At 43.7% G+C, this 15,973-nt stretch overlaps 2 protein-coding genes across 4 annotated transcripts in view; both read right to left on the bottom strand.

The window, feature by feature from the left end:
* Positions 1 to 432: 432 nt before the first annotated feature.
* Positions 433 to 8,843, bottom strand: osmr (oncostatin M receptor). Its single transcript, XM_084359329.1, has 17 exons — positions 8,708 to 8,843; positions 8,463 to 8,617; positions 8,154 to 8,307; positions 6,536 to 6,808; positions 6,279 to 6,408; positions 5,521 to 5,669; positions 5,211 to 5,344; positions 4,978 to 5,119; positions 4,784 to 4,869; positions 4,456 to 4,675; positions 3,931 to 4,104; positions 3,747 to 3,848; positions 2,781 to 2,939; positions 2,493 to 2,645; positions 2,298 to 2,403; positions 2,123 to 2,204; positions 433 to 1,354 (listed from the first exon to the last, which is right to left on the bottom strand). Exons 1-17 carry the CDS (start codon positions 8,793 to 8,795, stop codon positions 980 to 982), a joined length of 2,682 nt encoding a protein of 893 aa, XP_084215455.1. The 5' UTR covers positions 8,796 to 8,843; the 3' UTR covers positions 433 to 979.
* Positions 8,844 to 8,977: 134 nt separating this feature from the next.
* LOC311261728 (rho guanine nucleotide exchange factor 28-like) overlaps positions 8,978 to 15,973 on the bottom strand; it is a 37,853-nt gene continuing 30,857 nt past the window's right edge. For 2 of the 3 annotated variants that reach the window (XM_084360618.1, XM_084360619.1), the window contains 16 exons: positions 15,351 to 15,601; positions 15,148 to 15,273; positions 14,921 to 15,038; positions 14,488 to 14,742; positions 14,326 to 14,402; positions 14,054 to 14,232; positions 13,806 to 13,903; positions 13,498 to 13,689; positions 12,769 to 12,900; positions 12,494 to 12,627; positions 12,361 to 12,408; positions 11,768 to 11,872; positions 11,451 to 11,615; positions 10,635 to 10,886; positions 10,149 to 10,524; positions 8,978 to 10,052 (listed from right to left, as the gene is read on the bottom strand). In XM_084360618.1, the coding sequence (XP_084216744.1) occupies positions 9,868 to 10,052; positions 10,149 to 10,524; positions 10,635 to 10,886; positions 11,451 to 11,615; positions 11,768 to 11,872; positions 12,361 to 12,408; positions 12,494 to 12,627; positions 12,769 to 12,900; positions 13,498 to 13,689; positions 13,806 to 13,903; positions 14,054 to 14,232; positions 14,326 to 14,402; positions 14,488 to 14,742; positions 14,921 to 15,038; positions 15,148 to 15,273; positions 15,351 to 15,601 (2,693 nt within the window). In that variant the 3' untranslated portion in view covers positions 8,978 to 9,867. The remainder of the gene's footprint in view (positions 10,053 to 10,148; positions 10,525 to 10,634; positions 10,887 to 11,450; positions 11,616 to 11,767; positions 11,873 to 12,360; positions 12,409 to 12,493; positions 12,628 to 12,768; positions 12,901 to 13,497; positions 13,690 to 13,805; positions 13,904 to 14,053; positions 14,233 to 14,325; positions 14,403 to 14,487; positions 14,743 to 14,920; positions 15,039 to 15,147; positions 15,274 to 15,350; positions 15,602 to 15,973) is intronic. The other variant, XM_084360620.1, reaches the window with a different exon arrangement.

Raw genomic sequence — 15,973 nt, 5'->3', positions numbered from 1 at the left:
ACATCAGCACAGATAGTTTTGATTTGTAGCTGCGTTGAGACAAATATGTAGTGTAGAAATTCTGATTTAAACACTGAAGAAGTGCTGTAATTAAAGTCTACACTTCATATTATTTACTTTGTATACTTAAATATGCGATACAACTTTCAAAATATCCATCAGCTCTGGTGAATGTATAAAATCAATTGAATGATTAGTCGTAGATTGTTTTTTCAATTACTTTGTGTGAAAACGAGCCATTTTTGCAGTTCAATAAAACTAAAATGTACTTCAACTTGCATTAGTCTGACAAATTAGGAAAAGAAAACCAGTACTGTCTTCAACACTTACAGAAGATCTATTATTTCACTGTATTGTGATGTCACATGTCCAACAGATGGCAACGCTAGATGAAAATGCATCAAAATCAGCAAGATCATAGCAATACTTTATTCTAACTTGGATTAGCCAGAGCAATATCATACTCACACACATGGGTACGTTGACTTTGGATACAATTAGAGTAACACAGTCGTTAAGGTAACAGATTTCGTGCTTTAAACAGGTTCTGTGTGTTTGATGGAGCTGCAACAATTAGACAACTGACTCACCTCAGATGCCTTCGAAATGACTAAAGCACAGATTTGTTTTTAGCACCTGGAAACGCACAAAGCAGTAGCACGCAAGATAAATACCTTCACAGGAAATTACAGTTACAACAGATGTTTTGATATTAATTTTTTTTTTTTTTTGATAATCATCATCACAGTAAAAACAGACTTCTTACCCGTTAGTCACTGATGAAAGAATTGACTAACCAATTGTTTTTGAGTCTTCCTTCACTGAGATTGTTTTCGCTCTCTGTTCCTTCAGAGTAGTTTAAAAGACTCTTAAGATCACCTGTCTTGTGCTGTACAGACAGAATGCTGTGATCAACTCTGCAAGCTATTTTTTTTTACAGTCAAACCACATACAGTGGGTTAAAATGTGGTCTTCACACTCATACAGTGTCATTGGAGATATAACCATATTCAACACTGCATGATTCCTGCAGACTCTCAGAGGGTTCATAGATTTCACTTAGCCTGACTTGTGCCTCAGACAAATCCTCCTCAAAGGTATGAAAATAAGTCTTGTTTGTGACGCATGGTACTTTGTGAAGGTCTGCTCTGTCCCCGAGCAGCACTGTGACCAACTGTGGACGGTATTCATCTCGCAGCAGCAGGCAGGACTGTGAACCAGGAGAGGGCGGTGTGCTCAGGGGTCCAGCGACGCTCAGTGTGGTTGGTTCACTCAGAGGAGGTCTGGTATACACGATCTCAATGTCGCAGCTGCTGCACTCATCCACCCTCTGAGACTGCAGCCATTCACTGGTCTGTGCAAACATGCAGAGAGGATTATGATAATCAAAACTAGATTCCTGTGAATTATATAATACCAGCAGGTCCATACTTGTAAGCTTAATGACTCAAAAAACATAATTTGGCAGAGAAGCTGATCTAATTTGCTGTGCAGTTTGCCACAACATGGATTTCCAGAGGGCAGCTTTCTGTGTTTCATTTTAATAAGACTCAAGACAAATGTTTGATATTATTTCTGCTGAATGGAAGGTTTTTTTAAAATCTGTAGTGGATCATGGTCATTGCCTTGAAGGTCACTACTGTTGCCAGAATCTGTCTGTTTTTGTCTATTTCAAGAATGGAGGTGATGAGTAAATGCTGTTGTTGACAATATATGAACGAGATGCAGGTTGACTAATGCTGACTACTTACTTTAATGTTCTCAAGCCCCTGTATAACAGCATTTTACTGGCTTTTAAAGCTGACTAATGACTTGCTTCATCGGCAAAACACTAACCAGGAAATTCAATTACCGCAAGTAATTTGATCATACAGTATCTCTGTGTACTGATGAGCCACCTGATTCACAAGTGTGGACAACTAATGCCGTCGAGTAATAAAAGTCTACAGAAGCCCTGAGAGACAAGTGAGGGGAAAAACATCTGGAAAATATATACTTACAGGTGTCATCATATACAGATACTGACAATAACTGATATTAAAATATGAAATATTTCAGGTTAACACATAGTCTCCATTTCCTCTCTGTGTAAGATTCGACTATTTCAGTATTTTATCCGCACCTCATGCAGGTAGCTGTCTAACTCAGGAATTTCGATGTTCATACCAGCAGGATATTCAAATATCCCCTTCAGCCACTTGAGCCTGGAGGGGAAACAAAAAAGAAGGTGGGAGAGAAAAAGTCCAGTCTATGTTCTGCAGGAATTAATGTTTAAGTTGAGATTTAAAGTTACTCACGTTTTACTTTGTGGCCACAGGAGAATGGTGCAGCACAGCAGCAGCAGGATTGGAGTCAGTATCTTGGCCAAGTGAGCAGAGTCCATGTGAGTCCAGGGCCTGTGCACTGGAAATGTTTAAACTATTATTCAAGAGAGAAAAACAATAATAAAATCAACTGATGTTGTTGCATTGACAGGATGTTATGGAGCTCACAGTTGGTTTTTGTCCTGATGGTGATGCTTGCAGGTTGTCCAGGCCCTCCCTTAGTGAGAGCGCTCACAGAGAAAGCATACTCTTGGTTCTGCTGCAGACCATCGATGGTCACAGACTTCCTCTGAGGGTCTGCCACCGTCACGTTGAACAGATCTGGACGTGCACAAGATTCTTAATGCCGTGTTTCATCAGAACGTAAGAGTGACTCACACCAGTGTTTGAGATTGCCTCTAACGACCACATGAATTATCATATTGTGGAACAGTGAAAGTTTTCCTCCGCACTCACGTGAAACATGACTGAGCTGTGTGTCAGATGCTACTTCCTGCACTTTAACCAGGTAACCAGCGATGAACGCCGGATCATCCACATCATAACGCCACTCCAGTGTCACGGATGAGGAAGTACTCTGAACAGGCTCAACCAGACTCAGGGACCGTACACATTCTGAGGAAAAGGAAGTCGTTTTGAGGAAGGAACACAGAATTACTTGGAATTATTTTCCCCTACTCGTGTGAACCTACTCAGACCTTCTATGTGACGCCTGGATTGTTGTGCTGATGTCAATTCCTTATTAAATAAAACCCAGTGTTCTGCTCACTAAATATAATTTGCATTGCCTTCTTGTCTCTGCTCCCGCCCTGCTTCATCATCTCCGTGTATCTGACAAACAGGAAAGATGCGCATAGATGACATCTGGAGGATGTCCTCATTCAAGCCTCTGACGAAGACATCCTGTCTTGAACTTTAGCTGCCACACATTATTAAAAGTTTCATTTCTCACCATGTGCTAAAGACCTCATCTCTGCTGCAGTGTCTCATTGGCCTGCCTGTTGAGGCACCAGTTCTGAGACATTTTAAACCCTTCTATTATGTGCCCATTAGACCAGCAAACACCTCATAAACCTCAGGAAGAAATATTGTGTTATGGTTATCAAAAAAGGTCCCAAACACAAGACAGTAAGGCAGGCGGGAAGGAGTAATAAAAAGCAGGCTTTGTTAACGTAGAGCTGAATCCACATACAAATCAAGGGCAGGCAACAAAACAGACAAACACAGGCTGAGGTAAATCCAAAGACTGACTAAGAGAGAGGGAAAGAGACAGACTTAAACACACAAGGGCCAAAAAATCACTTCACATGAGGATAAATTCTGCAAAATAAAACGGGAAACATCGAATCTGAAAACCGAAACCACGGCATATTGTTCTCACAAGTGCAAAAATACACAAACACACATCAACGTAACACTCACTGGGCTCCTGTGAATATCCAGTCTGTGTCTCCAGTAGCCTGTGTCCATGTTCTGTGCATCCATAGATGTTAAATGTGTACCTACAGACTGCTTTGAAATCTCCTGCGAACAAAAAAAATGAAAGCCAATATAGGTAAAACTTTAAGGACACACATACAGTGACCGCTAGAGGAGAGAAACTTACTAGCAGGTAGGAACAATGTGTTGTTCCCCTCTGGCACCTTCATCCACCTCAGAGCATAAGGCACTGTGCACCACTCCACAGTATAGCCACAGGTGGCGCTGTCCTGCTTGTCCCAGGACAGGTTAAAACCGGAAGCTGTGCCAATGCTGAACCTCTTCTCCACTGGGCGGATTGCTAGACAGAGACACATATCAACCAGAAAGGAAGCAGAAAAACTAAATCCACAAGCAGTTCAACGAAGGATAATCTAGAGTGGTGAATCAGGTGTGTTGGAGTAGGTTTCTTTGTCTCACATTTAACCTTACAATGAGTTTCTTATCACTGTATGATGATCACGTAAAACAGTAGATATCCAAGCTAATCGTCTGCTACATTTAGCAAAAGTCTGTTCATACATTTCTGAGACAAGCAGCCGATAAAAAGTGAGACATACAAGCTTAATAACAGCAAAAACTGTTTGAGGAAGTGATATTTCCATGAAAGTGAGCTCAGTAATAGCGAGCTGATCCCACATGTGTTACTCACCTCCATCATCTCTCTGCGGGATGGTGATGTGGGCAGTGAAGGTGACGGTGCAGCTGGTACGGAGAACAGCCTGGACACTGAAGTCACACTGTCCTGGGCCGATGGAGACCTCTGCCTGGGTCTGTCCACCGTCCTTCCGCTCGGTCCAGTTTTGACCTTCCTGCGCCCACTGAACTAAATAACCTTGGATGTTCGTAGAGGCAGCTGAGCCAGAGACACGCTGAGAACAAAATTGTGATGACAAATATGCCCTTAATTAAACCAGACAGAGTTTGTGTTTAACCAAAGTAAAACATTTGGAGGAAAAAAGACCAGGTTAGCATCTTACTGGAGTCCAAAATAGAGTAACATGACGGCTGCTCGAGTCTGACTGCTGCTTTATTTTCCTCCATAAATCCAAGGTCACCAATGGACCTGAAGAAAGAACATTAGTTTTAGCCTGAAAGAAGCTTAATTATTTTGGTCTTGACTTGTATCTGAGTATGTACCCTGTGTACATCACACTATCCCGGTAACACTCACAGGTTGTGAAGGGTATGGGCTGTGTCCACTCTCCCCAGAGCCTGCCGTTGACAGAGCAGCGTACCCTGGTGGAGTAGCGGGCACTGGGAAGCAGATGTTCCAGTTTGGCTTTGCAAGGCCCTCTCACACTGTTGCAGCTCAGCTGATACAAGCACACAGGAGGTTAACAAAAACCACTGAAATGTCCAGCAGCAGTACTTCTGCAGTCTGAATATTTTAGTTAAACTGGTCACCTCGGTGGTGCTGCCTGGATCTGCTGCGACCTGACAGAGGAGGTTCGGATGGGTCAGGTTCCCCTGTACGAACCAGGACACAGTGGTTTCCGTCACCCCGAGGCTCACTCTGTCCCACTCCACAACAGGACGCACTGACGGCAACACACACATGAAATCCACACATATGATAAACACACAGCATTATCAGACACACATCTAAGGGCAGATTAAATTCGTTTGTGCATGTTGTTTCAGTCTTTAGGCCTTCGTATCAACACCATATTCTATGTGTTCCTATTTCTGTTGGAGTGTTTTCGTGACCTCTGACCTCTGTCAGAGATGTTGAAGCTGTGGCTCTCTGTTTCCTCTCCCAGCGGGTCCTTCACCACCACCCTGATGTTGTATTCCTCCAACTGTGGGACGGCCAGGAAAATACAAGACGACGGCTTGCAGTTGATGGGAGCCCGGTCGGAGTTCCTGTGTTTGTCAACAACAAAGAACACTCATCTGAACGTGACGCCCGCTGCCCCACAAATACTTTTCCCAATAGGCTTTAAAATGTAAAAGAAGCAGCTGTAAAACTCTTGATAAGATTTTTGAGCGTCACAACCGCTTGTACGCACAGGAAGTCGAACTTTTTAGCAGATGTAATAAGAAGCTGATGCAGAAACAGAGTGCGAGGTGTCTACTCAGGCCTGTAAGAGCTGACCAATCAGAGCAGACTGGGCTCTTTGGGAGGGAGGCCTTAAAGAGACAGGCTGTTTTTTCTGGTAGAGACCCAGAAAAAAGTGTGAACCTAAAAAAATGTGCAGAACACAGGGCCTTTCGACAAATGTCAATTAATTATGATTCATTTTCTACTAAACTTCATAGCAGGATAACGTAGAAATGTGTTGTTCTTATAGGTTTGCCCAACTGAGAAAGGGAAAGAGAAAAGAGAAAAGTAAGTTTGTACACATGGCAGTATCAGAAGGAGCTGGAAGTTCATTTCTCAAAGCATACATGCTGCGCTTAATGGGCCAGTATTCACAAAAACACTCCCATCTACAGCTGACATTCTCCATGTTTAGTTAATATGCGTCTTACTCTATGTGGAGGGTGATTGTTTGCTTGTTGAGTTCATACAGATATTGTTCTCGGCCTGAATCCCAGGTACAGTTGACAGCCGTCATATCTGTGGTCACACAGCTGAGGTCTCTGGGCTTCTCGGGAGGAACTACAGCACGCACAGACACGCACATGCACACACACACACACACACACACACGCAGTGAATAGGTAATGGTTCTTTGTGAAATAATATTAAAAGAATGTAAATAAAAATAATAATAATTGACACTTACAGCTGACGTAGTTCAAAACACGACTCTTCTCGCCTGTTGAATCTCTGCAGCTGAGCGTGAGAAATTTAATGGCTCTTTGTGGGATGGTCAGGTTGACCACAGTGATAGCCTTGACCCCGGCTCCAACACTGATAGGAGCGTGCTGGTTGTTATCGAAGGTAATGTTGGTGATATCGAGTCCTCTTGGGGGAACACAGCAGAACATGGCACTGGTGCCCTCTCTCAGCACCCTCTGGTAAGGGAACATCTCGGTCTTATCCTTTGCATGGACTCCTGCAGGTCACAGAGTGCTACAAACTTCACTCACTGCCATCTCTATTTGACTGTTTCCAAGAAATTAGAGACTGGATGCCCCAAAATGTCTTGATGCTCAATGAACAAAAACCTTAGGTTGCTATTTTTGGCCCTCCTGAATCCATCAGCATTTAGTTTGGAAAGCTCAGCCCACTGTCATGAATTTTGAAAACTCCCCAAACCCCCCAAGACCAAAGGCTAAACGATTCTTTTCATTTGAAGATGCTAAAAACGTAATCCATGACCTTTGACCTCCCTCATTGATTACTATAATTCCCTGTACATGGGAGTGAGCCAGTCTTCCCTCTCACATCTGCACCGGCTCCCTGTCAGTTTTCATTTCGTTCATGCCAAAGTTTTTAAAGCACTCCGTGGTTTGGCACCCTCTTGTTTATCTGGTCTTTTAATTCCCTAAACCCCATCAAGACCACTCAGGTCCTCTGACGGATCACATCTGCTCGTCCCTCTGGCTCGGCAGAAGCTCAAGGGCGACTGCGCATCCTCTGTTACAGGCCCCGAGCTGTGGAACAAATTGCCCCGCCTCATCAGATCAGCCACCTCTACCGAGTTGTTCAAAGACCCACCTCTTTTCCTCCTCAAAATGGTTGTTTTTATACTAGTTTTTACATCACTCAGGGACTTTATCTTGAACATTTATCTTTCCTTTTCTACCTCATTCTCTTTTGCCATTGTTTGTAAACCGTTTTGGTCAACGTATGTCGTTTTAAATGTGCTATAGAAATACATTTTGACTCAACTTGACCTGACATTTAGTTTCAGTTTTGAACATTTTATAACACACATTAAAACTTAACACAATTGGCCAATTTAAATGCATGATTTCAAACGTCTCCGGTTGAGTGTAACTGTTTTTAGTTAGCGTTTTGTTTGCTCCCTCCTTGACTGTTTCTCATGTGTATTTATTCTGTTTTAAATGTACTGTTACTGTCAGTGAAAATGAGGGTATGACCTCAATGCTTTTTCAAGATTTGAATAAAAAAAAGATGATTATAATGCCACCACAGATTCTGAATAACAATGTAACCCATCCAAACGGGTCACACTGTGCATTGCAACATACATTTGCAAAGATTGCAACGGACCGGCAGCGGTTGAGCAACAATGATATACAGATTGGTGAAAGGGAAGATAAAACAGATGGAGAGCTCCCTCACACTGATAGAGCGGAAACTGGTGCTTCTTTGATGTCACGATCTTATCTGTGAAACTGTGAGAAACTGATCTGAACTTTTCTGTTGGGTTTGGTTTTACTCATGCACTTATAAATGCATGTAAGAGTCATGGTACAGTAGCATCATCTCACCGCGGTTGGTCCTCCAGCTGCTCCACGGACTTGGGAAAGACTGGTTATAGAAACGTCGAATCCTGACTGAGTGATCGACACACTCCAGAGGCAGATCGGAGGTCCATGTCCACGTGTATTCGTCTGAATCCAAGGAAAGTAAACTCACATTTCTCTGGAATAAAAACAAGGAAAAATAGTATATACATTTCACAGTTTATCAGCATAGTAAATGCAGTCAAAAGTGGAATAATCAATACTATAAAGTCATTGAAATGCAACTACATAAGGAGCCTTTAAACAGCATGAAATCCAGACAGCAGTACTCACACTGTAAATAACGGTGTGGTTTTCGGTGCGGCCGATCTGGATCTCATAAACATCGCCAGCTAAGCCACTGTGGTTTACCAGCCAGCTCACCATGAGGGTTTGCTTGTCACGGATAGCCTGCAGATGACTGATGCTTGGCCTTGGCAGCTGCCAAACTGTCACATGGTGCATGTAATGTATTTGAGGTTACAGGGCATATTTGAAGAGTCTTGAAAAATGGGAGAATTTAAGTGAATCAAACTCACCAGTCTCCGAGCAGAATCCACTTTGACCCTCAAAAAGTATCAGATAAAACCCGAGCAGGTCTATCAAGAGTATTCTGAAACTTATCATCCTCCTGATCGAAGCAGAATCAGAGTGACGTGCTGGTCATGCACCGCTCACACTAACTGAAAGTCTCATGAGTCAATGGGTAATGGCTGCCTGCTGACTATTAGTGCATTGCGTAATAATACAACATGAGAGGTGTGAATATAAAAGTGATGTTTGCAAAAAAAAAACCCCAAAAACCCAAATGTTCGCCACAATAATTTTATATACAGCACGATATCAATATGGCACATCACAGTTCAGATTACAAGATTACAAGAGAACGGATATCAAACAAAATATCATTAATGTCGACAGTGCATGAAGCAATTTACACACAATAAATTATCAGACAACGAGGTGACCAGAAAACATTCTTTACACAAATCACTTACAGTATCAGATAGCAAGATTTTTGGCACTTAAGTGAGAAAAATAATAACAGGAAAATAAGTTCCTCTTCCAACATAGTGTGCATAGGTAGCCTTTCCATAAAACTATACATATATTTAATATTTATACAATGATGTCAGTATATTTCTACGTCTTTAAGATGCTCACAATCCCTTATAAATATTAATTAAAATCACGTAGCACTCTATACACAGTTTGGGGAAGGGCTCGATTGGCTTCTCAAATATTTTTCTTTTAAGTGCTCGAATAACAGCAACACACACTTCTGTCCTGATTTCCTGCTACTTTAGGTCCCAGTGTTCGGGGCACAAAAGTACCTCTGCCATCAAACAAGTGCAACGGATACTAAAAAAAAAAACGTAGAAGTAAAAACATGGGGAGTACGAGTATAAAAGCTGATTTATAAAGAATGTCTTTGCTAAAAGGCACGATGGTTTCATCACACAGGAAGAAAATGATTCATGGCCGCCACATACACTGATAAAGGCACGTGTACTGTATCTGTGGAGACTTCCTCCCTGCGACTATTCCCCTTACATTCGGTTCTTAACTCAATGTGTAACCATCACATTAAGATGGGTGCAACAGGTACATACACAAACACATAAAAGCAACGGATATATCATTGTCGGTCCAGTTTTATGTCAGGCAGCTTGCATTGCTCGTTTCTTTGTAACGATTTTCAGAGATAGACAATGTTCTCCTCGCCTGCCTCCTCCCCGTTCTGTCCTTCAAGGGAGAGGTAAGCCTGCGGGGGGAGGAGGGGGGTAAGAGAGGGAGACAAGGAGTAGTCGTCCTCATAAAGTCCCGTGACCTCTGACCTCCAGGGACCTGCCCGTCGCCTGTCCAACGATGGGCTGAAGTCTGCTAGAAGGAGAATGAGGAAAATAACGCTTTAGGAAAAGATCTAACTTTCTCTGTGTGTCCTACCGAATTTAGGGAAGGATTATGGGAGGAACTTACTGCTGTTGGTCCTCTGTGGCTGTGCAGTGACCCTGCTGCTGAAGGGGTGGATGGAGTCATTCAGAGGTTGGGTGCAGCTGTGGTTGTTACTGTAGTTTGGGTACGTGTGACTGTCCGGAGGGTGTTTGCTGTGTGCCTGGCTCAGCAGGGTGTTGAGGCTGTTGTAGAGGCTGGCACTGAGGCCAAGGTTGGCGGTGTAGCCGGAGCTGTGCAGAGGGCCGTCTGGGTTCTTCCTCGGCACAGAGAGCAGCTGGTGCTGGTTGTTGTTGGCGGGCTGGTGGAGGTGGTTCTGCTGGAGGGAGGCGAGCAAAGCCGACTCGTTCTCGTACACCGAGCAGCTACCATCCAGGCTGCCAGAGCGGCTGTGATTGGACACCTGGGACATTGGAACATAATTAAAAAACATCAGAGCAGACATTTTCATCTTCACACCACTTATTCCTCACCTCCACATGCCTGACTCTGCTCCCTCCTTCATTTTCTTACCTTGTATCCATCCAGTGGTATCGTAACGGGCAGGCTACTCTGGCGGTTGTGCCTCCAGCTCTGCAGTAGCCTCTGCTGGGCTTCAATCTTCTCCTTCTCCCTCTCCACACTCCTCTGGCCCTCCCTCAGTCGCTCTAGATTTTGCTGATACTCCAACATCTGAGCCTCCAGCTCCTCGCGCTCGCAGCGCAGCCGCTCAGCCTCCAGGAGGCACTGCTGCTCTCGCTGCTCCAGCACGTTCTCCTGCTCACTCTGGAAACACATGGAAGATGTACATCAGAAAGTGCAACCACTTATTATCTCCTCCTGTGGTTATGATAGTTTCTACAGTACCATTGGGGTGACTTTGAACACGTTTTACAGAGTATTAGATTCAAAACGGTTCACAGTTTTATGTGAGGTATATACGAGTATGTTGCAATTACAAGAAACCAGATAGTGTTAAGTACAAACAGAAACTCCCACACACGTTTAAAGGAAAATGATGTTGCAACATTTTATCATGAAATACCATCTGAACTTCACGACACAGGAAGTACTAAAGATAACTTAGAGAGGTGAATTCACAGGTCACAGGTTCTGCTGATCTGTGACAGCCCCCACCTTTTATTTCATGGAAATCGAATTATAATCTCTCTCTTATTTAGTCGAGGGTAAAGCCCTTTCAATGGTGTTTTTTAAAAAATGTTTTCAATTTAAAAGCTCGGATTTGGATGTGATATCAGACACTGGCACAGACACATGGGTAAGGCCTCAGTTAACCACAAGATTTCAGTGAGACATATACATGTAAGAGGAAATCAGCACGAGGTTTACCTGTTGTTTCTCTCTGGCCAGGCACTCTTTGTCCCAGCGCTGCTGCTCCTGTTTCAGCTTCACATGGAGCTTCTGCACCTCATCCACTTCTTCTTTTTTTCTCTCTACACCCTTCTTATCTACTTCCTCTTTCTTCTTATCAACGCTCCTCTGCCGCTCCTGCTCCTGGATAACAACAGAAAGCGGTTTAAACTTTTCTGTCATTATTTTAAAAAAGAGGCAACTGAAGTCCGACTTCCTCCGAACATTGATCTGCTAGTATACGCCTGCATGTAGTGAAGATATTTATTTCAACAGGATTATCGTGTGACTGGTACCAGGCTGTTTTGGAGGGAGGTGATCGTCCGGAGCTGAGGTCGTTCTCCTTCCAGGAGAAGGAGTTTCTGGACTTCATGGCAGCTGTCCTGGAGGGTGACGGCAGCCTGCCAACACAAGGAGGAGACAACTGATCACACACCTGTGTAACATAATCATTGTCAATTTAGAGATGGGGGACCATTTGATCAACCAGTATCTTGATTATTGAACCTGAATCATTTCGAACCCCCTAAAAATCTATTTAAATGTAAATTTCTAAAAAGTCGTAAACATAAAACTTAAAAAAAGGAAATTCAATGGACTAAACCACAGTTATTATACACAGATTATATATTTGGTATTCAGCTAAATAAAAACTTTACTGTTTTGTTTTCTCATATAATACATTTAACAAAAAAAAAAGCAGATGGATCAACGATTAAAAAGTGAAATAAACAAGATTTTTAAGGATTCAAAATGGAAGCACATGTCAGAAACCAACCCCAGTAATACACTCATATTTATTATCATGTTGTATTTAATGTGAATCCCGCCCTTTCACAAAGCCAAACATCCACTTGTGTATTCAGTCACACATGTGAAATCTGCTCACCTGCAGACTATAGAGAAGCTGAGTCAGACTCTGGACGCTCTCTGCAACCTACAGAAAACTGTGTTACTACAGAGGAACAGTAGCGCACATTCATTTTATTAACACTGCTCATGGGGAACTACAGCAGTCAAACCTTTAACAACGTCCCTTTGTTGTCTCCTCTTCTCAGCTCGACAGCAGAGCTCCACAGCGCACTGTCCAGCCCCGTCAGCTCGCTGTCTGATCCAAGAGAGGTGGAGCTCATACTGAGCGTGCTCAGATAATCCGCTGTGGCAACAGGAACAGAAGAGAGGGCCCAGGTCAATGTGACTGCCTGGCCTGCACATATTAGGGGATGCGGTTCACCCATTTTGAAGTAGCATCGTCACAAAATGACATTCAGATATTCAGTGTATGTTTGTGACTCACGTTCAGAGGGAGACTCCTGGATGCTGCTGCCGTGGCTGTTGTAGCTGCAGCCCTCTGGTCCTCGGACAGGAGAGCTTTGACTTTGTACAGAGAGGCCATCACGAGCCTGCAGGATGGTGATCAGGTTCTCTGCTGCAGAGGAAGCAAATATCTTTTAAAACTCATGAACAAGACTTCTGTGAACAATTCTGGCTATCCAATGCTAACCATGACAACAACATAAACCTACAGTTTGCCATATAACGTATATGTTGTGTGTTGTTTTTCCTTTCCTACTTTGAAAGCTGCCTCTCACTTGATTGAAAGTCTTGCACACTGTCACAAGACTTTTCTCTTATTTTAGTTCACACTGAGTTGAGCTATGCAAGGACATCACTAAACTCAACACACAGATAAGAATGATAAAGGCGCAAGTTGTCCGGCCCCAAAAGACCTTTTTGTATAGCAGATATCTTGACTTTGTGAGAGACTAATAAAATTACCTAATAAAATTAATGATTGCATCATTTCACTTAAGTGTCCCTGGAAGCTCTAACACAGTTTGTACTCACTCCTTCGACAGGGGACCTGAAAATTGCCAAAGTAAATGGCGTGCAGCCATTGTTAATGTTTTGAGGTGTCGCTGTGCCTTTCCAGCCATGACCACGTTTTATATGAATCATGAATCATAATCATCAGCTATCATTAGACTGTAAGCATGTTCTCGTACTGATGCAAGACTGCTTTTACCTTCTCTGAGAGCAGCTGAGAGCAGTGAAGAGGCCTGTCGTGGCGCCTCGCTGTCTGTGTCAGGTTGTACCAGCAGGTGGCGATGTGGTACAGGTTCTGGCGAGCGGAGGGTTAACTCTGTAAGCTCGGCATAGAGCTGTAACTTCTCCTCCAGGCTGTTGCAGATTCGCTGGTCCTGACCCAAGAGTGTCTCTACACAAAACAAACACAAAGATTAGGACTTCTTCACGGCTCTATGAGAGAATGATGAAGATGATGATGACAAACTGATTAAACGTTGAGTGGGAAAACCTGAAATGTTTTCTTACCTTGGAACTTTGTTATCTTCTGAACTCTCACTTCTGCTGCTCGCCTGGCCTCCTCTGTCTCAGCACTCCGCTCCTCCTCCTCCTCTTCCTCAGGACAACTGCCAGGTGGACCAGTCGGTTAGATAATGAGTAACACACACACATGCACACATTAACCAGACACACACACACACACACACAGATTTTGAATAGAAGCTCTGACATATGAGCACCTGCAGAGACAAACTCTGTCCACTTGACACACACACCTCTCTACAGCCTGTCGTATGTGCCTCATCCACGCATTCCTCTCGTCTCTGGTGTTGGTGTGAACTTCGTACATCTCTGGTCCCACTGAGGAGGCGGAGATAAGGAACATCCCTCGCTCCTCGTTGGCTACTTCCCTAACAATGAGCTTCTGCAGAGGGATAACAGGAGGCTTCTGGTCCTGAAAAAGCAGATATAACCCATGAAGATGAGTTGAGGGATGGAGAGAAATGAACAGACAGCTGGACAAGGTGTTCTTCAGGTCGAAGCTTACCACAGCAGCAAATACAAAGCGCTGATCTTTCTCTTGTAGGAAAACCAGGACATCGGTAAGCAGGAGAGCCAAAGTGTCTAAAACAAGAAGAAAACAAATACATGTAGATTGGTTGTCTGTTAAACTCAAAATATCTCATGGCGCAGATGACCACGCACACACCTTTTAGACGTCCCGTGGCAGTCTTCCAGTAGACCAGCCCTTTATGTCGTAGATCCCTGTGTTTGCTATCCAGGTCCTGTTTGCGAAACACCTTGTCGTTCTTCAGCTTGGCGAAGCTCTTGTTCTCCAGCCGAGCCAGCACTTCCTGCAGCTCCTGGCACTTCTCGTACTTACTGACAGTCAGGTCCACCACAGTGATGACGTCACGGATCTGAGCCAGGGCACTCGACAGGTCAGAGTGGTCCTGACTTCCCTCTGTTGGGGAAAAGAGGCAACACAGAAATCACATTAAAGTAATAATTTGTACTTTACAAAACACTGTTTTCCAATCGGACAGCAGAACACACACATTATGTATTCCACAGAACATGTATCAGACTTATGAGTTGCATATTTTCATGGTTTTGTTCAGGACACAGCCGAGCTGACGTACCCTGAGTGTACTGTAATATCCTCTCCAGCAGCACTGGGTACTTGGTGATGCGCTGAGTGACCAGCAGGATGAATTCTGGCACCCCTCTCCGTCTGACCAGAGAATTATTGCTCTGTTGCTGTGAGCAGAGAAGTAAACACCACAATGACGATCTCTTCAATAAGACATTTCATTGTAGAACCGTTATTTTAAATGCACAGGAGGTTCTCCTGGCTGCAGGAGCTTACTTTGACGAAGTTTTGCAGTTTTTTGTTTTGTTGCTGCAGCTCTTTGAAGACATTGACAGCCTCGGTGTGATGGCTGCAGAACTCTCCGTACACCTGCTTCATCTTCTCTGCATTTTCATCTGAGAACTGAGAAAGAGGCCGTAAGACAATGACCATTGAACACGTATCTGTGTATTCATGCGCATGAATGCACCTTCACCGACCTGCTGAAGCAGTACATCTCCAATCTGATGGATGAGGTAATTTCGGGGGTTCTCAGGTTGCGTTGCAGCCTGTCGGCGTTCCTGCAGCGCTCCGAAGAGGTTTCTGTGAAAGAGAAGCAGGGGGTCCAAGCAGGGGAAGATCCGGGCCACACTGTCCCAGTTGAGCTGCAGCTCCTCCAGCATGCCTCTCCTGAACACCTCCGACATGACCGTCAGGGTTTGTATGTGGTGCAGCTCTGTCTGCATCAGCTCTATATGGGGGCATTGAGAGCGGATTATGGGCACTGAAATAAACGCGCATGTTTACAGGTGCAGATGGTGGAAATGAAGTCACTGATTGAAATAAACTTCTGTGAACAATGAGCTTACCCTGGCAAAAAAAAAGTTTGGCTGAATCCTAGCGGAACCACAAAAGGTAAAAGTGGCCTTTTAATGGCTTCGGTAGCTAATTTTAACAAATTCCTCCAAAAAAGACATTTGTGCAATAATCTGTCATGTGGGATTCCAACTTGGCAGATTGATCAGTATGTCTGCCAGCTAGCAGAGCTTTTTTTAGTCATTTTGATCAAGTCTAAGCCAAGTCTCAAGTCTACATATCTGCTAGAAAGCTATTACTGCAGCCT

The sequence above is a fragment of the Pagrus pagrus genome (genome assembly GCF_965226575.1).
Source record: "Pagrus pagrus genome assembly, chromosome: 8".
NCBI lineage: Eukaryota > Metazoa > Chordata > Actinopteri > Spariformes > Sparidae > Pagrus > Pagrus pagrus.
This window is presented reverse-complemented; position numbering and strand designations above follow the sequence as displayed.

What these genes read in the sequence shown, in the direction of transcription:
- osmr (XM_084359329.1), bottom strand. Translation starts at nt 8,795, where the DNA reads ATGATAAGTTTCAGAATACTCTTGATAGACCTGCTCGGGTTTTATCTG. An exon ending in CAGCTGGAGGACCAACCGCG is followed by an intron (nt 6,809 to 8,153) that starts GTGAGATGATGC and finishes TGTGACCTGCAG; the next exon opens with GAGTCCATGCAAAGGATAAG. An exon ending in ATCCAGGCAGCACCACCGAG is followed by an intron (nt 5,120 to 5,210) that starts GTGACCAGTTTA and finishes TGCTTGTATCAG; the next exon opens with CTGAGCTGCAACAGTGTGAG.